The sequence below is a fragment of the Bos mutus genome, chromosome 11 (genome assembly GCF_027580195.1).
Source record: "Bos mutus isolate GX-2022 chromosome 11, NWIPB_WYAK_1.1, whole genome shotgun sequence".
Taxonomy (NCBI): domain Eukaryota; kingdom Metazoa; phylum Chordata; class Mammalia; order Artiodactyla; family Bovidae; genus Bos; species Bos mutus.
This window is the reverse complement of record NC_091627.1, coordinates 99,519,196-99,543,637: the sequence shown is the minus strand read 5'-3', so window position 1 is coordinate 99,543,637 and position 24,442 is coordinate 99,519,196. Positions and strand designations below refer to the sequence as shown.

General features: G+C 41.0%; 1 protein-coding gene across 9 annotated transcripts in view; it reads left to right on the top strand.

Annotated features, from left to right (window-relative positions):
• Nucleotides 1–20,319, top strand: part of IL1R1 (interleukin 1 receptor type 1) — an 87,758-nt gene extending 67,439 nt beyond the window's left edge. For all 9 annotated transcript variants that reach the window (XM_070379887.1, XM_070379886.1, XM_070379884.1 and 6 more), the window contains 9 exons: nt 1,181–1,415; nt 1,523–1,712; nt 2,602–2,770; nt 6,029–6,094; nt 9,232–9,349; nt 10,389–10,540; nt 15,825–15,968; nt 17,202–17,369; nt 18,207–20,319. In XM_070379887.1, the coding sequence (XP_070235988.1) occupies nt 1,181–1,415; nt 1,523–1,712; nt 2,602–2,770; nt 6,029–6,094; nt 9,232–9,349; nt 10,389–10,540; nt 15,825–15,968; nt 17,202–17,369; nt 18,207–18,625 (1,661 nt within the window). In that variant the 3' untranslated portion in view covers nt 18,626–20,319. The remainder of the gene's footprint in view (nt 1–1,180; nt 1,416–1,522; nt 1,713–2,601; nt 2,771–6,028; nt 6,095–9,231; nt 9,350–10,388; nt 10,541–15,824; nt 15,969–17,201; nt 17,370–18,206) is intronic.
• Nucleotides 20,320–24,442: the final 4,123 nt, after the last annotated feature.

Genomic DNA, 24,442 nt, shown 5'->3' with positions numbered 1-24,442 from the left:
TGTGGATCACAACAAACTGTGGAAAATTCTGTAAGAGATGGGGATACCAGACCATCTGACCTGTCTCTTGAGAAACCTGTATGCAGGTCAGGAAGCAACAGTTAGAACTGGACATGGAATAGCAGACTGGTTCCAAATAGGAAAAGGAGTACTTCAAGGCTGTATATGGTCACCCTGCTTATTTAACTTATATGCAGAGTACATCATGAGAAACGCTGGACTGGAAGAAGCACAAGCTGGAATCAAGATTGCCGGGAGAAATATCAATAACCTCAGATATGCAGATGACACCACCCTTATGGCAGAAAGTGAAGAGGAACTAAAAAGCCTCTTGATGAAAGTGGAGGAGAGTGAAAAAGTTGGCTTAAAGCTCCACATTCAGAAAACGAAGATCGTGGCATCTGGTCCCATCACTTCATGGCAAATAGATGGGGAAACAGTGGACACAGTGTCAGACTTTATTTTTTTGGGCTCGAAAATCACTGCAGATGGTGATTGTAGCCATGAAATTAAAAGACGCTTACTCCTTGGAAGGAAAGTTATGACCAACCTAGATAGCATATTGAAAAGCAGAGACATCACTTTGCCAACAAAGATCTGTCTAGTCAAGGCAATGGTTTTTCCAGTGGTCATGTATGGATATGAGAATTGGACTATAAAGAAAGCTGAGCACTGAAGAATTGATGCTTTTGAACTGTGGTGTTGGAGAAGACTCTTGAGAGTCCCTTGGACTGCAAGGAGATTCAACCAGTCCATTCTGAAGGAGATCAGCCCTGGGTGTTCATTGGAAGGAGTGATGTTGAAGCTGAAACTCCAATACTTTGGCCACCTCATGGGAAGAGTTGACTCATTGGAAAAGACCCTGATGCTGGGAGGGATTGGGGGCAGGAGAAGAAGGGGATGACAGAGGATGAGATGGCTGGATGGCATCACCAACTAGATGAACATGGGTTTGGGTGGACTCCGGGCATTGGTGATGGACAGGGAGGCCTGGTGTGCTGCGGTTCATGGGGTCGCAAAGAGTCGGACACAACTGAGCGACTGAACTGAGCTAACACCCTCCTGAATAACACAAATTAATATATTTAATAACTCGTGTTTTTATTTAGATATTCCATTAAGAAACGTTGCCAAATTTCTTTGGCAAGGAGAAATGACTTTCCCTTTCTCCTTTTTTAAGATAAATGTGAGGAACATGAAGAGAAAATTACGCTGGTTTCACCCGCACGTGAAATCGATGCTCGCTCGTGTCCTCTCATCACAAGTGCCCACAAAGAGCCTATAACTTGGTATAAAAATGACAGCAGGACGCCTGTATCTACAGAAAGAGGATCTCGGATTCACCAGCACAAAGACAAGCTCTGGTTTGTTCCTGCTGAAGTGGAGGATTCAGGAGCTTACTATTGCTCAGTGAGGTAAGCAAGCGATAAATAGGTTACAAACATGTCGTGTCTGTACCATTCTTCAGGACGGAAAAAAAAAACCAATTTTTTTTTAATGAACTTATTTTGATTTATTTTAGAAATTCAACTTACTGCCTCAAAATTAAAATAGTGGTAGAGTTTGTGCAGCACGAGCCTAACTTGTGTTACAATGAAAGGACTGTGTTTACCCAGAGACTGCTGACCGCGGGAGACGGACAACTTGTATGTCCTTACTTGGATTTTTTAAAAGATGAAAACAATGAGTTACCCCAAGTACAGTGGTATAAGGTAATTTTGTATTACATATGGCCTTTTACTTCTCTAGCAAATAAAAGAGTTTGCTGTGATAGACATTAGGATGAATCCACAAAGGACTTTTTCACTTGGCAGATTATTTGCTTTTGAGTGGTGAAACTTAATAGAACATTTTTAAAGTTTTATGATTGTATGTGTTTAATTTGCAGCTTAAGTAAAAATTTACTTTCTGTCATTTTTGTTTAATAGGGTACAGCTGAGAAAAGTACGGTGGGCATATAAGATGTTTAAAAATAAGGAGGATTATAAATTTAGGGTTTTTTAAAGTGACTATTTGTTACAAAGTATATTATTTCATGTTTTATTATAAATACTAAGTGGTCCTTAGATAACTTTAGTGGTTTCTGTAACTGAAAAGTCATCAGCTAGCACTGCATGGAATACATCATATTCTGGTGTCTTTGATCTACCTGGCTTCTTGGAGCTTACATGGATAATCACTTTTTAGAGGTTTAAAAATACAAAATAATATCAGTGAAGAATGGAAGTATATCATTACTAAGAAATTGCAGTTAGCATTCTTTCCTCAAACATTTTTTTCTTACAAAGTATATTTGTTTCCAGTTGTCTTCAAAGTGCAAGACTCATAGGCATAAAAATGTAATATCCTGGGAATATAATTATGACTTTGCCAAAAAAAAGCAAAATTAAAACTTCTGTGCAAGTACCTTTCTATTCACATATACATGAATGTGTGTTCTAGTCCGTTAGTCACATCTGACTCTTTGCGACCCCATGAACTGTAGTCCACCAGGCTCCTCTGTCCATAGTGTTTCCCAGGCAAGAATGTTGGAGTGGGTTGCCCTTACTTGAATATAACTATGAATAATTGGTTTTCAATACTTCCTTTCCCCCTGTCTAGGACTGCAAACCTCTACTTCTTGACAACGTAAACTTTGCTGGAGTAACAAATAAGCTGATCATCACAAACGTGAACACAGCACACAGTGGGCACTATATGTGTCATGCGTCATACACACACTTGGGAAAGCAGTATCGTGTCACCCGGGCGATAAAGCTGATTACTCTGGGTGAGTCATAGCTGCAGTCCTAGGAGTTTAAATCCGGGAAGGTCCAGAGACCATGAGTAATATCACCTTCACTGTCTACAGAGGGACTAAGTCCAGGAGAAGCATGATGACTTGCTAGAGGTCACCTGGCTTTAGTTTTTGTTGCTCTATGCTATGTAAGTGTTTTCATTCCTGTTTCAGATGCAGTGCTGATTAAACAGACAGGATGAGCTGAGTTTTCCAGCGGAACTAGGAGGCTTGTTTTGGGGCGTGGCTAAAGATGGTTCTCTAGAGGCTTCAGGGACTCCTCTGGCTAGTACTGGGGAAAGGACAGTTCTGAGACCTCTCACCTGCGGAGTCTGGGTGTCTAGCAGTTGTTGATGGACCCTAACAGACCTTGAAATAAGTTACACTTTTTCAAAAACATCTTTTTATTTTGCATTGGAGTACAGCTAATTAACAACGTTGCGATAGTCTCAGGTACACAGCAAAGGGGCTAAGCCGCACACATACATGGATCCACTCTCCCCCAAACTCCCCTCCAGGTGCCACATGACATTGAGCAGAGGTCCCTGTGCTATACGGTAGGCCCTGTCAGTTATCCACTTTAAATATAGCAGTGTGTACACGTCCATCCCAAACTCCTTAACTATCCCTTCCCTGCACCTTTCCCCCCTGGTAACCATAAGTTGAATCTCTAAGTCCCCACAGGGCTTCTGTGATTTCCTCAATCTGCATAAGCCACTCTTAAAATCAGTAAATGACTCTTCATAGTTACAAATTAATCAATCCACAGTATGGTGAGTACTCTGCTAGGGTCAGTGAGGGAAGACCACAGTGGTGACAGCAAATATTTATTATATATATATTGTTGGTTGTCCATTTTAAATATAGCAGTGTGTGCATATTCAGGGATGGATATATCCATCCCTAACTATCCGTTCCCCCATCCCCCTTGAATGGCACCCCACTCCAGTACTCTTGCCTGGAGAATCCCTTGGACAGAGGAGCCTGGTAGGCTGCAGTCCATGGGGTCACTAGGAGTCGGACACGACTGAGCGACTTCACTTTCAGTTTTCACTTTCATGCATTGGAGAAGGCAATGGCAACCCAATCCAGTGTTCTTGCCTGGAGAATCCCAGGGACGGGGGAGCCTGGTGGGCTGCTGTCTACGGGGTCGCACAGAGTCGGACATGACTGAAGTGACTTAGCAGCAGCAGCAGCAACTATCTGTTCCCCCATCCCCCTTGCTGACCATAAGTTCGTTCTCTAAGTCTGTAAGTCTTTCTGTTTTGTAAGTTCCTTTGTGTCATTTCTTTTAGCTTGATGGGGGGACGTCATACAGCATTTCTCCTTTTCCGTCTGACTGACCTCGCCCAGCGTGACCATCTCTAGGTCCATCCATGTTGCTGAAAATGGCATTACTTCATTCTTTTTAATGGTGTGTAATATTCCATTGAGTATATGTACCACAGCTTCTTTATCCATGGAATAAGCTCCACCCTTGTCAGATCTGTGTTAACCCAGTCGCATAACTTCTCTGAGCCCGTTTCCTTCTCTGTAAGCAGATTCAAGCTTCCGCGGTTGTCGTGAACTGTGTTGTGGATCAAGCGTGCTCAGCTTGCAGTCATGTGCCTGGTGCTGAGAAACAAATAGGTGCATGCCAGTTTTTCCTGTTAGTCATCCTGAGGCTGCTATTCACCAAATTTCATATTAAAAACTATTTTAAAACAAAATAGAACAAATGCACCTTTATAAGTTACCTGGAGATGGGCAGAACACTCAACCTTTCTCTCAATACTAGGATTTCCTAAGCTTTCAGTAATGTACGAAGAGAGTTATTCCCATGAACTTATGGTTACCAGAGGGAAAGAATGGGGGGTAGGGATAGTTAGGGAGTTTGGGAAGGACATGTACACACTGCTATATTTTAAATGGATAACCAGCAAGAACCAACTGCATAGCACAGGGAACTCTGCTCAATGTTACGTGGCAGCCTGGATGGGAGGAGACCCCCATGTGAAACAATTACAACATTGTTAATCAGCTTTACTCTGATATGAAATAGAAAGTTAAATTTATCAAGCTGTTTACAAAAAAAAAAAAAAAAAAGTAAAGTTACTCTAACCAGGACTTTGAAAAGTTAAAGCAGTCTCTATTAGTAATTATTCTGGGACAACAGGCCTAATAGGGACTATCCCAGGTAAACCTAGATGATCACTTTTCAGATAGCCGTGTTTTCTCAGTTCTACAATTATTTATTTTTGCCAAAGGTTAATTGTGTTGTCTCAAAATCGATTCCTTGCCTACATCCTACAAGTATCGGTGACTCCTAAATTTCAGGAGTCCTGAGTCACAACCATCCTTAGCAGCACTTCCCTGGGCGTTGCGTATCTCCAGTTTGTGTTTCTTGGGGTACTGCAGCCAGACCAGCAGACCAGATTTGACGGAAAACAGGGTACTACAGAATTTTAAGAATTCAAATGGGTTTTAACTACTTTCGGACATCTTTTCTGATCCCTTATATAGAAATAATATAATCAGGGGTGGGGTTCTGTTTTGTTTCTCTTCTAAAGGTGGATTTATAAATATTTGTTGGGCATTTCCCATCTTCCAGGCACTTTCTAGGTATACAGTAGGGAATGAGAGACAGAATATCCTGCGCTGATGGAGCTAACGAATTTTTTTTAAGTAGCAGAATGAATACTAGGCATTCAAATTTGGTCATGTTTGGTCCCAGATCAACTCTTGAAGCCTATCTTCTTGAGAATAAAAGACAGATTAATTTCTGGAGATTCTTAGTATTTTTCTGCCTACTGTAATAAAGTATGCCAAAGTGTGTGGCATTCTTTGATAACTGTGGCTTTCACTCTTGGGTTACTGTGAAAGTTACCAAATAGACACACATCTAGCACTAGTGACTTTCTGGTTAATAAAGCTCCATCCAGGGAAGCCACTTTGTTCTCCCTGATTTGCATGAAGAGATGCATTTGTCCGCAGACCCAGAGCCTGGTGATGTTTGTGGTCTTTTTTTTTTTTTTTTTGTAGCACCAAACTCTGTGGGTTCAGAAGGGCTGAGGTGTTATGGTTTTGCTGTGGCCTCTGAGTCAGCCTCCTGCCTTCACAAAAATCCTGGCCCTCTGTCTCCTGCCATGTATACTGTGGCCCCTAGAGGCAGATGCTGTGTTGTAATATGTTAATGTTTGGTATATTTTGCCAAGTGTTGTCATCTTTGGAGATTCGAATCTATAAGAGACCTTGTGGGTGTTTTTCTTTCAGAGAAATCCAGAAACACAAAACCTGAGATTGTGAGTCCAGCTAATGAGACAATGGAAGTGGTCTTGGGTAAGTGGGCTACAATTAGGATATGCTGAAATCAGTGTTTCTTTGAACTAGAGAGTAAGATAAACTGTACCTTTGCTGCACACAACCCAAGCTGTTCACTGCATGTATCTAAAGTTAGAAAGTGGCACACGTTGTGTCTTGTTTCTTTGGATTTTTTGCCTCTTATGGCAAATATCTAGCCACGTCTTATTGACTCAGTGTTACTTTTCTATGGACAGTTACTATTCATAAAGACATCAGCCGACAAACAAGTTCAGGGACTTCCTTGGTGGTGCAGTGGTTAAGATTTCGCCTTACGATATAAGGGGTGTGGGTTCGATCCCAGGGAGGGGAGCTAAGATCTCACCTGCCTTGTGGCCAAAGAACCAGAACATAATACAGAAGCAGTATTATGACAAATTCAATAAAGACTTTAAAAATGCTCCACATTAAAAAAAAAAAAATCTTAAAAAACAAAGACCAAGTTCAATAGGCCTAGAAATAAGAAATGGAATATATTTGGTATAGGATGGATTTCTTTCCCTGAGAGAGTTAAACTTTTAGGTAGAAGACTAAGACTATAGACCCAGAAGGTAAATTACTCTAGAGAATTATTTTTCCAAGCTAGTGATAATGTTTTATTTCAAGAATAAGACATAATACTATAGGCATTCACATCTAAGCTGTGCAGTACAGTAGCAGCTAGGCATGTGTGGTTATGTACATAGCCACACTAAATTTAAATTTAGTAAATTCAGTTTAATTAAATATTATTCCCTCATTCAAGAGCTGACTGGCTTAGATGTGACTAGTGACTATGTATTAGACAGCACAACTATAGAATGTTTTTGCCAACACTGAAAGTTGTTGGAAACCACTGGTCCCAACATAAAAACAGACTTTTCTTTTGTATCAGAGGATCAAAATTCAGGCTGGCATATAGAATTCTCTTCTGTAATAGTAACTGCATGAAGACAAAGAACAATTGTACAGAGATTAAAAGCTAAAATGTGTGACCTCTGAATTCTGCACTTGGCCAAGTTGTTCTTCATGTGGGAAGGTAATATACAGACATTTATAGATGTAAACAAAGAAAGAGATGAAGACTTTAAATATTGGCCAGTAGAATTCAGAGCAGTGTTTTCAACCTTTTATTTCCCCCTTTTTTCTTCCCCTGTAGAAGGCAATGGCACCCCACTCCAGTACTCTTGCCTGGAAAATCCCATGGACGGAGGAGCCTGGTGGGCTGCAGTCCATGGGGTCGCTAAGAGTTGGACACGACTGGGCGACTTCACTTCCACTTTTCACTTTCGTGCATTGGAAAAGGAAATGGCAACCCACTCCAGTGTTCTTGCCTGGAGAATCCCAGGGATGGGGGAGCCTGGTGGGCTGCCGTCTATGGGGTTGCACAGAGTCGGACACGACTGAAGAGACTTAGTAGTAGTAGTAGTACCACCTAACAGGACATTTTTTCCCCAATCCTCTTTACTTTCTCAGATATTTAATGCCCAGATATGTACTCTGGCACTTTAGAGGACTGCAGACCATTGCAATAGATAAGCTTTTGTTGCTCTCCTCGCTAAGAAGTACATTTTTTCCCTGTTGAGAAGGCATGCTCTGGGAGTGTGTACTTAAGAGCTCTCTCTAAAAACCTAGATTTGATCTACAGATCTAAAAATAATAACTACATTCAGTTCAGTCTCTCCTTTGTGTCCAACTCTTTACGACCACATGGACTGCAGCACACCAGACTTCCCTGTTCATCACCAACTCCTGGAGGTTACTCAAACTCATGTCCATTGAGTCAGTGATGCCATCCAACCATCTCATCCTCTGTCGTCCCCTTCTCCTCCCCCCTACATTACATTAGAAATAATTATTTTAAAATATCACATTGATCAGAGGCCCATCACCGTAGCATAAGGTTATGCTATAGTCAGGCTTTTATTTGATAAGATTTCACATTAATTACCAATAAAATGACTTAGAAAAATAGGAACTGAGGGACACTTTCTGCACTTGATTTGCGACCCCATGGACTGTAGCCTGCCAGTCTCCTCTGTTGATGGGATTTCCCAGTCAAGAATACTTGAGTGGGTTGCCATTTCCTTCTCCAGAGGATATTCCTGACCCAGGGATCAAACCCGTGTGTCCTACTTGGCAGGCAGCTTCTTCACCACTGAGCCACCTAGGAAGCCCTCTGCACTTGGTAAATAACATTAATTCAAACCAGTCATCACCAGCATTTTTAATTATGAAACTCTATAGTGTTAAGCCTTATACAGGTCTGGACTTTTTTATTGAAGTCAAGAGTGAGACTAAGCTGCCCACATGAACTTGTTACAGTTACTGTAACAATTAACAGTTACTTGTTCCAGAAGTGCCCACTAATGCAAAGATTAAAGAACCAAGGCTTGCTGACTCTACGGGAGAAAATAACTTTGTTTTCCGATTGTATAATTACATACCTATAAATTTCAGGAGAATTACTGGGGAAAGTTAGAATAATTATTGTATTAACTGGCCAGATATAAAATTAATATACTATAGTATTAGACTTGTTTAGCAAAAACCAGCAAGTAAACATAACAAGAAAAGAGATCTTATTGCAACAGAGCTGTCTATAAAGTATCTTAGCAAAATCTTTAGAAAATATATTGGATTTATAAGGGAGAAAAAAGCCATCCAAACAAAAAAAAAATCCCCCCAATCTCTGACTTATAAACCTCAAAAAATTGAGGATAACATTTCAGAATATGTGCAGTGTTGATGTAAAGGCATGTTCATTGGTATATCAATCATAATTAAAAATTAGGAAATTATGTTTTGCAATAGGAAAGGAGCTTGTCATAATATGTCTGTATGATGGAATACTAAACCACTATGAAATAGCCTGTTTTGGAAGGCTGATCATGTGAGCCAAAATTCTCAATAGTCAGAGTAGATGTTAATGCCCAATTTTCAAAGCTGCATAGTGCACAGAAAGGTAAGGAATAAGATACATGAAGTTACTAATAGTGGTCATCTCTCAGTGGTAGATGTAAGAACAATTTCTTTTTCCTTTCTTATACTTTAAAATTTTTATTCGACAGTCATTTGTTAATCTAGATGGACCAGAGTCCATTGATCTTATGATTTAAAAATACATTGCTTTGCAGGATCCTGGCTTCAATTGATCTGCAATGTTACTGGCCGGCTAAGTAACTATGTCTATTGGAAGTGGAATGGGTCAATGGTTAGTACATATACTCCTGTGCTAGAGGAAGACTTTATCACGTAAGTATGCCAAGAGTCAGTTGTGCCCTAGACAAACTGTGGTATTAAATTCCAAGGGTAGCAAAGATTGGCTTCTCTGGTGGCTCACTTGTAAAGAATCCGCCTACAAGGCAGAAGATGCAGGTTCAATCCTTGGGTTGAGAAGATTCCCTGGAGGAGGAAGTAGCAACTCACTCCAGTGTTCTTGTCTGGGAAATCCCATGGATGGGGAGCCTGGGGGGCTACAGTCCATGGGGTCGTAAAGAGTTGGACATGACTGAGTGGCTAAATACCAAAGCAAGGGTTAGTACCAAGGATGAGTGGTCAATGTGCTTAGTTGTTGTGACCCTGTGGACTGTACCCCATCAGGCTCCTCTGTTCATGGGATTTTCCAGGCAAGAACACTGGAGTGGGTTGCCATTTCCTTCTCCAAGTGGGTCTTTGATTGACCCTTTACTTTTGCTAAGCTAAGTAGGATTAATAAGATCTTGTACAATACAGGTGAACTACATGTTATTATGGTACCAATTCCAGACCACTTGGAAGGCTTTCTCTTAAATTCAGTTAAAAATTGCAACATTCCAGTGATGCAATCGTCCTGAATTTCCCTTCATGTCATTTCATTTTTAAAGTAGTTTAGAGAAGACTCATGAAATGTAACCAAGAATTAAAGCACACCCCTGCTCAAGTCTCTGATGGCTCCCTGTCACTTCTCCAGGGAGAAACTCCCAACCCTTAGCATCACCTGGGAACCTTGCCCATCTGTCCCGATCTACTCTTATTTCATATATTCTCCGTGTCCCATGGAGCCCAGAATGCCTGTATCCCCATTTTTCTTTTTGGAAGCTGGTCATTTTGATTTGATTTCTCTCTGCTAGTAAGTGGTCCCAGAGCTATCAAATATCAGATCAGTGTGCTGCTTATAGCCTTATTCTTACACCTGTGCTTTAGGCTGGTGATTCTTACTGCTGCAGTTTAAATGACAAAGAGAGAAACCAGGTATATGTATTGTTTCTATAATTGATGCCATCTATACAATTTTACTTATTCTTTTGAACAGAGTGGAGAATCCTTTAAACAGAAGAAGGAGTACAGTCCTCGCACGGCTTAATATTTCGGCAGTGGAAAGTAAATTTTTCCTGCATCCATTTACCTGTTTAGCCAAGAATACAGAAGGAATAAGCACAGCATATATACAACTAATACATCCAGGTAAACAAGAGAGTCGTTTATTTGAAATGCAGTTTTGTATTCCCATGGTAAGATATCATGACCTTGAGGTTTGGCATGCTATTTCCTCTGCCCACAATGCTCTTAGATTCCTTTTAACCTGGGGACTTCCATTCACTTTACTTCTCAGGTGAACTGTATCTTCTGTGAAGTTTTTTTGCCCTACTTTCCTTCTATTAATGCATCTCTCTGCCCCAAAAGATAAGGTGTTAGGGCCTCAGCTATGTATTTCCACATCTATCTTAGTTTTCTTTACGTGATTGTAAGTTCTATGATAATGCAGACAATTGCTAATCATTCTATTTCCAGAGCTAGTTAGCAACTTAAGTCTGATCATCAATTCAGTTCAGTCATTCAGTTGTGTCCGACTCTTTGCGACCCCATGGACTGCAGCACACCAGGCTTCCCTGTCCATCACCAACTCCTGGAGCTTACTCAAACTCATGTCCATAGAGTCGGTGATGCCATCCAACCATCTCATCCTCTGTTGTCCCCTTATCCTCCTGCCCTCAATCTTTCCCAGCATCAGGGGCTTTTCCAATGAGTCAGCTCTTCACATTAGGTGGCCAAAGTATTAGAGTTTCAGCTTCAGCATCAGTCCTTCCAATGAGTGTTCAGGACTGATTTCCTTTAGGATGGATTGGTTGGATCTCCTTGCAGTCCAAGGGACTCTCAAGAGTCTTCTCTAACACCACAGTTCAAAAGCATCAATTCTTTGGCTCTCATCCTTCCTTATGGTCCAACTCTCACATCCATACATGAATACTGGAAAAACCATAGCTTTGACTAGATGCACCTTTGTTGGCAAAGAAATGTCTCTGCTTTTTAATATGCTGTCTACTTTGAACTTTTCTTCCAAGGAGTGTCTTTTAATTTCATGGCTGCAGTCACCATCTGCAGTGATTTTGGAGCCCCTCAAGATAAAGTCTCTTACTGTTTCCCCATCTATTTGCCAGGAAGTGATGGGACAGATGCCATGATCTTAGTTTTCTGAATGTTGAGTTTTAAGCCAACCTTTTCACTCTCCTCTTTCACTTTCATCAAGTGGCTCTTTAGTTCTTCACTTTCTGCCATAAGGGTGGTGTCATCTGCATATCTGAGGTTATTGATGTTTCTCCTGGCAATCTTGATTCCAGCTTGTGCTTCATCCAGTCCAGCGTTTCTCATGATGTATTCTGCATATAAGTTAAATAAGCAGGGTGACAATATACAGCCTTGACATACTCCTTTTCCTAGTTGGAACCAGTCTGTTGGTCCATGTCCAGTTCTAACTGTTGCTTCTTGACCTGCATCTTGATCATCCTAGGCGCCTAATGAATATATTTTTAGGTAAACAATTCCATGATGGATGCACAGGGGAAACCGAAATATCTACTTTCCAGAGAGGATGTCAGAAGTTCCTGGTTTTCATACATTGTATAATCAAACACAATATTGACGGTATTTGTGTTCCAGCTCATGGATTCATTTTTCTGTCTCATTTATTCTACCATTGACTCCTTCTAGTGTATTTTTCATTGCAGTTATGGTATCCTTCCACTCTGTTGGGTTGTTAAAACTTCTTGTAACTTCTCACTCCTCACATCCACCCTTTTCCTGAGTAGAACTTTATGATCTTTATGATCAGTATACTGAACTCTTTCTTGGGTAGACTGCCTATCTCCACTTCAGTTAGTTGTTTTTCTAGGTGAAGGGTTTTATCTTGCTCCTTTGTCTGGAATGTATTCCTTTGCTGTCCCATTTTGTGTAGATTTCTATTTGAATTTGTGTGTATATGGAAGGTTAGTCATGTTTCTTGACCTTGGAGAAGTGGCCTCTATAGGGAACATTCTATTGTCCCATCAGTACACCTCCCTCTCATCACCCAAGGGCTGGGGCCATGGTCCCAGGGTAGGTTCTGACCTGTTTGCGAACTCAGTTCCACAGGCTGCGAGATGACAGTTTTCTTGTGTCTGCCCTCTGGTGGGTGAGGCTGGTTTAGAGGCTTGTTCAGGCCTCCTGGTGGGTGGAGCTATGTCTTGGCCTCTGGCAGGGAAGCAGAGGCAGAATACTCTTTGACATACATCACGCCAATATTGGACTTCCTTGGTGGCTCAGTAGTAAAGAATATGCCTGCAGTGCAGGAGAAGTGAATTTGATCCCTGGGTGGGGAAGATCCCCTGGAGAAGGAAATGGTAACCCACTGCAGTATTCTTGCCTGGAGAATCCCATGGATGGAGGAACTTGGCAGACTACATACAGTCCATGGGGTCACAAGAGTCGGACATGACTGAGAAATATTATTTCCACCACCACAGAAATATTATTTCTGACCCATTTTCTAGATAAAGTAAATAAAAACAAAGCCAAATGGGACCTAATTAAACTTAAAAGCTTTTGTACAACAAATGAAACTATAAACAAAATGAAAAGACATATTATAGAATTAGAGAAAACATTTGTAAACAATGTGACTGGAAAGGGATTAATCTCCAGTTATGCAACTCAATAACAACAAAAACCCAGTCAAAAAATGGGCAGAAGACCTAAATAGACTTTTTTCAAAGAAGACATAGAGGTGGCCAACAGGCATATGGAAAAATGTTCAACAGCAATAATTAATAGTTTATTGTAGTTCTGATGTGCATTTCTCTATCACTTCCCTCTGGTCAGAATGAAAGTGAAAGTCACTCAGTCATGTCCAACTCTTTATGACCCCATGGACAATACATTCTGTGGAATTCTCCAGGCCAGAATACTGGAGTGGGTAGCCATTCCCTTCTCCAGGGGATCTCTTCTCCAGGGGATCTTCCCAACCCAGGGATCCAAACCCAGGTCTCCCGCATTGCAGGCAGATTCTTTACCAGCTGAGCTATCAGGGAAGCCCTACCAAAGGAGAGGGATAAATTAGGAGGCTGAGATTAACCTGTACACACTAATGTATATAAAATAGATAACCAACAAGAACATATTGTACATAGCAAATACGATATACTCAGTATTTTGTAATAACCTATAAGGGAAAGAAAATCTGAAAAAAGTGTATATGTTGTTGTTTAGTTTCTAAATCATGTCCAGATCTTTTGTGACCTCATGGACTGTAGCCAGCCAGGGTCCTCTGGCTGTGGGGTCTTCCAAACTCAGGGATCAGACCTGTGTCTCCTACAGTGGCAGGCAAATTCTTTACCTCTGAGCCACCAGGGAAGCCAGGAAAAGTGTGTATACACACACACACACATATAAAACTTAATCGCTTTGCTGTACGCCTGAAACAACATTATAAATAAACTATACTTCAATAAATAAAAGTTTTATAGTATGTGAAACATTTTAAGATAATTTATAGTTGAAGTAAAATATTTATGAATGTATACATGAAAAAAAAACAAAAAGAACCTATGGACAAACTATTAGAATTAGTAAATGAATTTAGAAATATCACTAGTGAAAGTTAGTCACTCAGTCATGTCTGACTCTTTGTGACCCCGTGGACTGCAGCCAGCCAGGCTCCTCTACTACCCCTGAAATTCTCCAGGCAAGAATACTGGAGTGGGTTGCTATATATGTGCATATATAGTATTTCTGTGTATATCTTTAAATACCAACAATGAAGAAACAGAACTTAAGTTTTAAAAAATAGCATTTATAATAGCATCAAAACTATTAAATACTTAGGAATAAATGCAGCAACAATTGTTCAAAATCTGATACAAACTAAAAATAATTACTGAGATAAAGACCTAATAGATGGAGGGATAAATAACCACAGATTGAAAGACTCAGTATTATAAATACTCTGCTGCTGCTGCTAAGTCGCTTCAGTCTGTGCGAACCCATAGACGGCAGCCCACCAGGCTCCCCCATCCCTGGGATTCTCCAGGCAAGAACACTGGAGTGGGTTGCCATTTCCTTCTCCAAAGTAGTTCCCCTCAAATTAATCTGTACATTGAAAACAGTTCCAATCAAAATCTCAGCAGTTGTTGTGGGTGTCTTTATTCTAAAAATCATATTGGAAATGTCAAGGGCCCAGAATAGTTAAGGTGGTCTTGAATAAAAACAGTCTGGAAGATTTACACTTCAGATAAGATGATCTTATACAAAGCTACAGTTGGGGACTTCCCTAATGGTCCAGTTGTTAAGAATCTGCCTTGCTATGCAGGGGACATGCGTTGGATCATGGTTGGGGAACCAAGATCCCACATACTGTGGAGCAACCAACCCCGAGCACCGCAACTAGAGAGCCTGTGTGCCGCACCTAAGACCCGACACAGCCCAGTAAATAAATGAATATTTTTAAAAGCTGCAATCAGTTCAGTTCAGTTGCTCAGTCGTGTCCAACTCTTTGCGAGTAATAATTGAATATAAATGTAAACTATCAATTAGGCCAATCGGACATTAGTCTACCTTGATTTCCACTTCATACCCAGTTTAACTGCAGGTTAAACATACCCAACTGCAGGTGGGTCAGTGACCTAAATTGGAAAAACAAAATAACTGAGTTTTTATATTCTCTTTCCTGGTTGTCTCCTTATGTTTAGAAGGCTCTTTCTTCTTTCTCCACCCTCCTCCACCAGACTCCTCCGCGGTCATCAGCTGAATAACGAGCCTGTGCAGCTGGGAGAATGTGGAGTGTGAAACACTGTCTGGCCATCCTAAACTCTTCTTTCCTTTCCTCTAGTCTACCACTTTTTTCACCCGACTCTTCTACTTTTGTAGAACGTTTGTAGGCTTCTGAGTGACTTTGACTTTACTCATATTCCTATGGAGTGCTCTATCTTATGGTCTTTGGTGTTTTTTCTATGTTATTGCATACTACTTAAGTGGGAATTAAATACAGTGCACCTTAGTTTTATACAGTATCCATCCTCAATGCCTTTGTAGATTAGTATCCATTAATAGGGGCTTCCATTAATGGTGGCTCAGTGGTAAAGAATCTGCCTGTAAATGCAAGAGGTGCAGATTCGATCCCTGGGTTGGGAAGATCCCCTGGAGAAGGAAATGGTAACCCACTCCAGTATTCTTACCTGGGAAATACCATGGACAGAGGAGCCTGGCAGGCTATAGTCCATAGGGTCACAAAGGAGTCAGTCATGACTTAGCAACTAAATAACAACAACAACAATAATCCATTAATGAGATACGGTAATGAATGAGTTTATACTGTCTGGAATTTGGGCTTACAGACTGATCCCAAATATGGTTTCCCTGGGGTGGTAATGTTTAATTTGCTGTGCTCAGTTTTTAAGTCTTTGGGTTCTAATGTGTTTTTCCCTCTTCTCTGCTATAGTCCCCGATTTCCAGAAGCCCACAGTTGGTATATTTGTCATGTTAACATTGGTAATTACATGCTCTGTTTGCATCTACAAAGTCTTCAAGGTTGACATTGTGCTTTGGTACAGAGATTCCTTCTATGATTTCCTCCCGAAAAAAGGTACAATTTTGTATTCTATGCAGTATTTTCCTGAGAGAGTGGGGGTAGTTAAGAGGGTTTTTATTCTAATTTTAAAATGAAATGTGGTCCACACAAAATAATGTAATTATACATAATTATAGTTTCATGACTGAATAGTATTGATATTTTCTAAGTTACTGCTCTGGTGTTCATAATGGTGGGATAGCCTGGCATTTAGGGCATCTGCTTATAAATCCAGTTATTCAGAAGCCTCGGTTGAAGACTTGCTCTGTGTTAGGTAGCACAGAGATCACCCCATTACCTGCCATAAAATGAAAGAAATGACTCAGTTTTCCTGCACCAGGGAAGCATTCTCTATTTTGTTTAAATCTCAGAAAAAAAACTACTACTCCACTAATATATGGGCTTCCCTGGTGTCTGAGTGGTATAGAATCTGCCTGCCAATGCAGGAGAAACGGGTTTGATACCTGGGTTGGGAAGATCCCCTGGAGAAGAAAACGGCAACCCACTCCTGTGTTCTTGCCTGCAGAATCCCACGGACGAGGGAGTCTGGTGGGCTACAGTCCATGGGGTCACAAAAAGAGTCAGACACAACTTAGTGACTAAACAACAACACTAATACTTAAAAGGAAGAGTGGATAGAATTCAGGACTGAGACATTTGAGTAAGATGAGAACAAGGAAATGAAGAGAGTTTCATACTAGGCAGGTGAAGAATCTTTCCTTATGGGAGACCTTTGAATAATATGAGAACTTTGTAGTGAAACACAATAAAAAAAACTTGTCAGAGGTGAATACTTTAAAAAGACATTACAGAACAGTCTTTTGGACTCTGTGGGAGAGGGAGAGGATGGGATGATTTGGGAGAATGGCATTGAAACATGTATAATATCATATATGAAACGAGTTGCCAGTCCAGGTTTGATGCACGATACTAGATGCTCGGGGCTGGTGCACTGGGACGACCCAGAGGGATGGTACAGGGAGGGAGGGGGGAGGAGGGTTCAGGATGGGGAACGCGTGTATACCTGTGGCGGATTCATGTTGATATATGGCAAAACCAATACAATATTGTAAAGTTAAAAAATAAAATAATATTAAAAAAAATAAAAAGACATACTTTTTGGTATTGTTGCTGCGTACCATTGTACACAAAATTAGTAATTCACTATGAAATGCATATTTGTGATACTGACTTTAGCAAATCTCATTTTTTCTTTTGGTTCTATAACTATTGCATTTTCCCTTTTAGTTTCAGATGGAAAGACATATGATGCATACATACTATGTCCAAAGACCCCTGGGGAAGGGTCCACCTGTAACTCGGATATTTTTGTGTTTAAAGTCATGCCTGAGGTCTTGGAAAAACAGTGTGGCTATAAGCTGTTCATCTGTGGCCGAGATGACTACGTTGGGGAAAGTACGTGTGCAGTGGAAAGAAGTAACATCTTGTATAACTAATTCAATTACTAAAGTTGGATAACTAATTGAATTACTGTTGCTGCTAAGTCGCGTTAGTCGTGTCCGACTCTGTGCGACCCCATAGATGGCAGCCCACCAGGCTCTCCCGTCCCTGGGATTCTCCAGGTTACTAAAGGTGGAACACTGCAGCCTGGGTATACATACTTGACAACTTGACGAGCCTCTTAAGTGGGACTTCCTTGGTGGCTCAGTGGTAAAGAATCTGCCTGCCAATCCCTGGGTCAGGAAGATCCCCTGGAGGAGAAAATGGCAACCCTTTCTAGTATTCTTACCTGGGGAATCCCATGGGCAAAGGAGCCTGGTGGGCTTCAGTCCAAAGGGTCGAAAAGAGTCAGACACGACTGAGACCAAACAAGAACAGCATAGTGGCACGTGATGATTTTCATATTAAATGCAAGTGTTTACTTTTCTCACACTCTATTGGGGCAACAATTAACTAAATTTTATTTCGTTTTGCAGAACTTAACTAGTTAGATCTAGCAGTTACTTTACAACTGATGGTAAAAACAGGAGTGATGTAGATCCAGTGGTTTAGCAAGAAAGTTTATAAAATTCATTCTTCAAGTACTCCTACTCCGCCATGAAATACTCACCTTTTGTGGGTCAGTGTTTGAGCTCTTCTGTAAAATGATAAACTCCTTCGATTTAAGGCAAGAAGAAAGAGTATCGGGAGACATAGGTGATGGGGTGGGAAGAACCTTGAGGGGTCTTGGTTCTGGAGGGAAGGATTATAGATGGAAAGTTTACTTACTATGCTGTGTCTCATGTTTTTCAGGCATTGTTGAGGTTGTTAATGAAAATGTAAAGAAGAGCAGGAGACTGATTATCATTTTGGTCCCAGAAACGTCAGGATTCAGCTGGCCGGGGAATTCATCTGAAGAGCAGGTGGCCATGTACAATGCTCTCATTCAGGAAGGAATTAAAGTTGTCCTATTGGAGCTGGAGAAGATTCCAGACTATGAGAAAATGCCAGAATCCATTAAATTCATTAAGCAGAAACAGGGGGTCATACGCTGGTCAGGGGACTTTAGAGAGGGGTCGCAGTCTATGAACTCGAGATTCTGGAAGAAGGTCAGGTACCACATGCCAGTCCAGCGGCAGCGGCATTTATCCAAGCACCAGCTGCTGTCCCCAGCCACTCTGCTGGACTCTAAGGAGAAACGACCCATGGAGGTCCACGTGCCTCTCGGGTAGTGGAGAAGCTTGGCCAAGAGTTCCTTGGTGACTCCTGTCTTCGGGCACTGCAGGCTGGGCCTCACTGACTTGCACAGCCATCCTACACACCTGTTTAGTCCCTTATCCCTGAGGTCACCTGGGACCGGATTAAGGGAGCAGGATGTGGCGACAGTCGCTCTGTGACCAGGGCAACTCCAGGCAGAGGGCTTGGGAAGTCCTTTAAGAAGGCGCTGGATGCCCTGTCTGAATGTTTGAACTGCTGAGAAAAGGCACTGGGCAGCAAACCAGAGGAATGAACATGCAGGTAATATTCACCATCTATAGACAGATTTAGGAAGTCTCCCAGGGTCTGAGGGCAGGGCTGTGGCCCAGTCTGGGCACAGCAGGCCCTCGAGTGGTTCTCCTGGGCATTGCTACTGGCAGACTGAGACCTGTACTTCCCAGAGGATGTAGAAGCATTCTTGGAGAACTTTCCGTCTGCCTTGCATTTCCCATACCTCTCGACAGACAACTGGCAGTCACTTTCCAAAGATGGAATTTCATTTCATGGAACCTTTAAAACTGTCATTTCAATGAGCAAAGGAATTCCCCTGACTCTTAAGGGTTTGAAATAACCTTACCTTTCTGCAGGAGAGAGAGAATTTTGAGAGCAAGAATAGCAGAGTATGAACCCACCTCTTAATGCCTTTCCCCTGCAGTGACCACTTGATTCCACCTTATTCTTCTGCCTATTCCTGGACTCGTCACTTCTCTGGAAGGTCCACTTCCAAGTCACCTCCTCCTCTCACTCTGTCACACACACGGCCTACAGATGAAACATCTTTCTACGATGCTCGGATCTTAAAATGCCCTTGCTAGACCGCCTCCATGGGCTCCTCCTGGGCGAAAGCCCACTTCCGCCCACGAGCATCTGACACCTCTCAGTCCTGCTCTGCGCACGCCCAGATTGTTCACCTTCACACCTGTCCCCAGCCTCCCTCCATCTCTGCCTCTCCTTCCCGTCTCCTCTGACCAGAAATCCTCTTCACGTTTTCTCTAGCTGACCCAAATTTTACTAAAACTCAAAATTTACTCCAAGTCCCTTTCCCCAAGAAACTGCCCTCAGACACTTGTTCTGTTTCTGTCAGTCTGATTGTATTTAGGCTGTCTCTGCAGGAAGTTGCTTCTGTCTCCAGCTCCAAGCCCTGTTCTCTGCAGAAAAGGCAGGGGTATCTCTTTGTTGGCAATGCCTTCAGAAGAAATTTGCACACATAACGTAGACTGTGCTTTACTGTTTAAAAATTTCCACAGGTTATTTTATTTTTTGAAAACCTTTGTTCAGTTTCCCTTTAACCTTTTCCTTTCAGGCCTTCCCCATTAATTAGATTTTACTGCATAATCTGATGGGAATTTTTCTTCTTGGTCAGTGTGTTTAAGAAAAGTTTGCAAGTATAGTGAAGTATTCCATTTCCAGTTGTTAAAACTGGCTTAGCAGAATTTTTATTTTCCCCCTTCTGCCTCTATTTGCAGTAAAAGAGGGTATTGAGCCATTTTTTAATGAGTTTTTTGATAAATTATATTTGTACTGGTTAATGATTTTAAAAAAACCTTGTTTATATAATTCTGCAGCAGATACCAAATATTTTTATATAGAAAGACACCAGATTCATGTACAGCACGTATCATTGATCAATGGACTGTACTTATTTTCCAATAAAATTGTCAAAACCTGGTATTGATTATTCTCCTTCAAATCTGTTTCTTTGCCGGCTCTCTCCCGAGTTTACCTGCTTGCTCCCAGTTCGTGTGGAAAGTGAGGGCACCTTCTTCCTGGGGAGGTCAGAGGTCATTAGCTGAGGGCTGACTCCCCTTTGTAGGCTCAGCTACAATCCGCCTGTTTGCTTGCTTCTAAAATAGATTAAATATGAGTCTTATTAACTTATTACCGGTCCAAAAACTCATAGGGGCAACATTTGTATAGACTTTTAAATCTTTTTTTTTTTTTTTTTTTTTTTTTTACAAAAAACTGTATTGGAGTATAACCAATTAACAATGTTGTGACAGTTTCAGGTGGACAGTAAAGGGACTCAGCATACATACACATGTATCCATTTCCCCCAAACTCCCCTCCCCTCCAGGCTGCCACATGACATTGAGCAGAGTCCCCTGTGCTTTACAGTAGGTCCCTGTTGGTTATCAGTTGTACATACAGAAGTGTGTACCTGTCCATCCCAAACTCCTTAACTCCCCCACCATAAGTTTCTTCTGTAAGTCTGAGTCTGTTTCTGTTCTGTAATTAGGTTCATTTGTATCATTTCTTTTTAGGTTCCACATAGAAGGTATGTCATAACATATCTGTCTTTCTCTGACTGACTTCACGCGGTATGACCATCTCTAGGTCCATCCATGTTACTACGAATGGCATTATTTTGTTCTTTTTAATGGCTGAGTACTATTCCGTTGTATATATGTACCACATTTTGTATCCATTCCCCTTAGACTTTTACATCTCACAAAAAGTTTTTATTTTTCTCCTTTGACCCAGGAGGCTAACAAAATCAACAGATTTCATATCCAAATGCGAGCTCTAATGTTCACAAACTCTAAGGATCAGATTGCCTTTCACAGCGGGTCAGTGCATCTTTCTTCTTACCCTGTAGCTGTTCTAACAAGCAGATGGTGCTGTGAGTACCCGAGGAGAAGGGCAGAGGGGGCAGGTCACTTTAAAGTCCACAGGGTCAAGCAGAGGACAAGGCCTGTCCTCAGGGAATGGTAGCGTTGTCTCTAGTAATTCTGGGAATAAACTTGGTTTCTCCAGTCATATTGAAGTCTGCAAATAGAATGGATAGGGAAGCATACAATTGGTGATTGACACTTAGGGAGGAAGCAAAGCAACGTAAAAGGCAGGCCACAGTAGAGAGCAGTCAGGTGGAGCCACGACATCTGGAGACCAAAGCCTGGCTCACCCCCCATCCCAGGTGCTTCTGGGTTTCTCAGGGCCAATGACTGTGTCCCCATGACCCTCTGCTGGCCCCAAACTTTATAGGATGCTTAGTGCGCTAAAGAAAGAAGGGGATTACTTTAACACATTCCTGAGGGATTTTTCAACAAAAATTAAAAATACAAGAACTTAGGAAAACTGAGGAGTCAGCGATCCAGAAAACTTGCCTAAACAGACTATCTCAGTGGAAGGATTCAGAGAGATTTCACCATATTTTGGTGATTTTTTTTTAAACAGTTAATATATTTTTAGCAAACAGAATAAAACAGTGCTAAGAGCAATTTTTTTTTTTTTGGTCATGAAAATTTATATTCTTCTCTTTACCAGATAAACTTTCCTCAGAATAGCCTTTTTTTTTTTTTTTTTTTTTTTTGGTCTCTGGAATTATTTCTCTCTAGTGGTTCTACCTAGTTGGAAAGAGACCTGAGTATAAGTTTCTGCACTGTCACAGTTTGAAACTCGTACACAGCACAAGGTTGTTTTGACCTTTCATGCCAAGAAGACAGTGACATGATGTATTTAAAGTGTGCAGTGAAGTGCATGCACACTCAGTCGTGTCCAGCTCTTTGTGACCCCATGGACTGTAGCCCACCAGGTTCATCTGTCCATGGGATTTTCCCAGCAAGACTACTGGAGTGGGTTGCCATTTCTTTCTCCAAGGGATTGTCCCAACCCAGGGATCAAACCCTTGTCTCCTGCTTCAGCAAGCAGATTCTATACCACTGAGCTACCTGGGAAGCCCATATTTAAAGTAATAAAAGGGAAAAACCTATAACCAAGAATACTCAACCCAGTCAGGCTCTCCTGACTTGAAGGAGAAATCAAAAGCTTCACAGAGAAGCAAAAGCTAAAAGGATTCAGCTCCACCAGACCAGCTTTACGACAAATGCTAAAGGAATTTCTGTAGGAGGAATAGAAAAGGCACAACTAGAAATAAGACAGTTAGGAAAGGGGAACACTCACAGGTAAAGACAAATAGACAGTAAAGGTAGAAAATCATCCACACCACATATGATCTCAAAGCTAGCAATCCTTGAGAAGAAAAAATCATGAATGTAGGATAGTGGAAACGCATTTAAAATTAAGAGACCAGCAACTTAAAAATATATATATATATATATATATATATATATATATATATAGACTGCTATATAAAAACCACAAGTTAACCAAAACCCCCAAATCTAGATAAAAAGCAATCCAACGTTACATAAAAGAAAATCATGCAATTACAAGAGAACACAGGAGGAAGGTGAGTTCTACCAAATGTGTGTGTGCTCAGCTGTGTCTGACTCTTCTGCAATCCCGTGCACTGTAGCCTGCCAAGCTCCTCTGTTCTTGGAATTCTCCAGGTAAGAATACTGGAGTGGGTTGCCATTTCCTCCTCCAGGGGATCTTCCTGACCCAGGGATCAAACCCATGTCTATCTCAGCTCCTGCACTGGCAGGTGGATTCTTTACCACTAGCACTACCTGGGAAGTCCCCTATCCTTCTGAAACTTTTCCAAAATATTGCAGAGGAAGAACACATTCAAACACATTCTATGAGGTCACCACCACCCTGATACCAAAAGAAAAGAAAATTACAGGCCGATACCACAAAATTATAGGCAATATCACTAACGAATGTAGAGGGGAACATCGTCAACAACATACAAGCAAAATGAATCCAACAGTACACTGAAAGGATCACCCACCATGATTTAGTGGCATTTATCACAGGAATGCGAGGATTTTTTAGTATCTGCAAATCAACCAGTGCTACACCACATGAACAAACTGCAGAATTAAAAAATATACAATTATCTCATAGATGTAGAAGAAGTTTTTTACAAAACTCAACTTCTATTTTTGATAAAAACTCTCCAGAGAGTGGGCATAGAGGAAACCTACCTCAACTTAATAAAGGCCATATATGACAAACCCACAGCCAACGTCATTCTCAATGATGAAAAGCCGAAAGCATTTCTTCCTAGATCAGGAACAAGACAAGGATGCCCATTGTCTCCACTTTCATTCAACAAACTTTTGGAAGCCCTAGCTATGGCAAGCAGAAGAAAATGAAATAAAAGGAATCCAAACTGGAAAAGAAGCAGCAAAAATATCAGTTTTCATATGACATGATACTACACATAGAAAATCTTAATGATGCTACCAGAAAACTACTAGAGCTCATTAATGAATTTTTTATGGTTGCAGAAGACAAAACAGAGAAAATGTATTACATTTCTACACACTAACACTGAAAGATCAGAAATAGAAACTAAGGAAATAATCCCATCTAGCATCACATCAAGAATTAAAATGCTTAGGAATAGCATACCTAACAAGGCAAAAGACATGTACTACAAAAACTAAAATGTGCAATAAAAGAAATGGAAGATGATACAAAAAGTTGTGTTTAGTTGCTCAGTCATGTCCTACTCTTTGAGACCCCATGGACTGTAGCCCACCAGGCTCCTCTGTCCATGAACATTCTCCAGGCAAGAATATTGGAGTGGGTTGCCATGCCCTCCTCATGGAAAGGTAAATCATGTTATTGGATAGGAAGAATAAAAGCTGTCAAAATGACTACATTAGCCAAGGCAGTCAAAGGACTCACTGCAATCTTTATCAAATCACCAAGGCTTTTTTTTTTTTTTTGCAGATCAAGGACAAAAAACTTTAAAATTTGCATGGATACCAAAAAGAACCTAAATAGTTAAAACAATCTTGAAGAAAAAACCATGGAGCTGAAGGAATCAAGCTCTCTGACTTCAGACTATGCTATAAAGTTAATCAAAACAGCACGGTACTGACACAAAACAGAATTAGAGATCAGTGGAGTGGAATAGAAAGTCAGGAAATTAATGCATG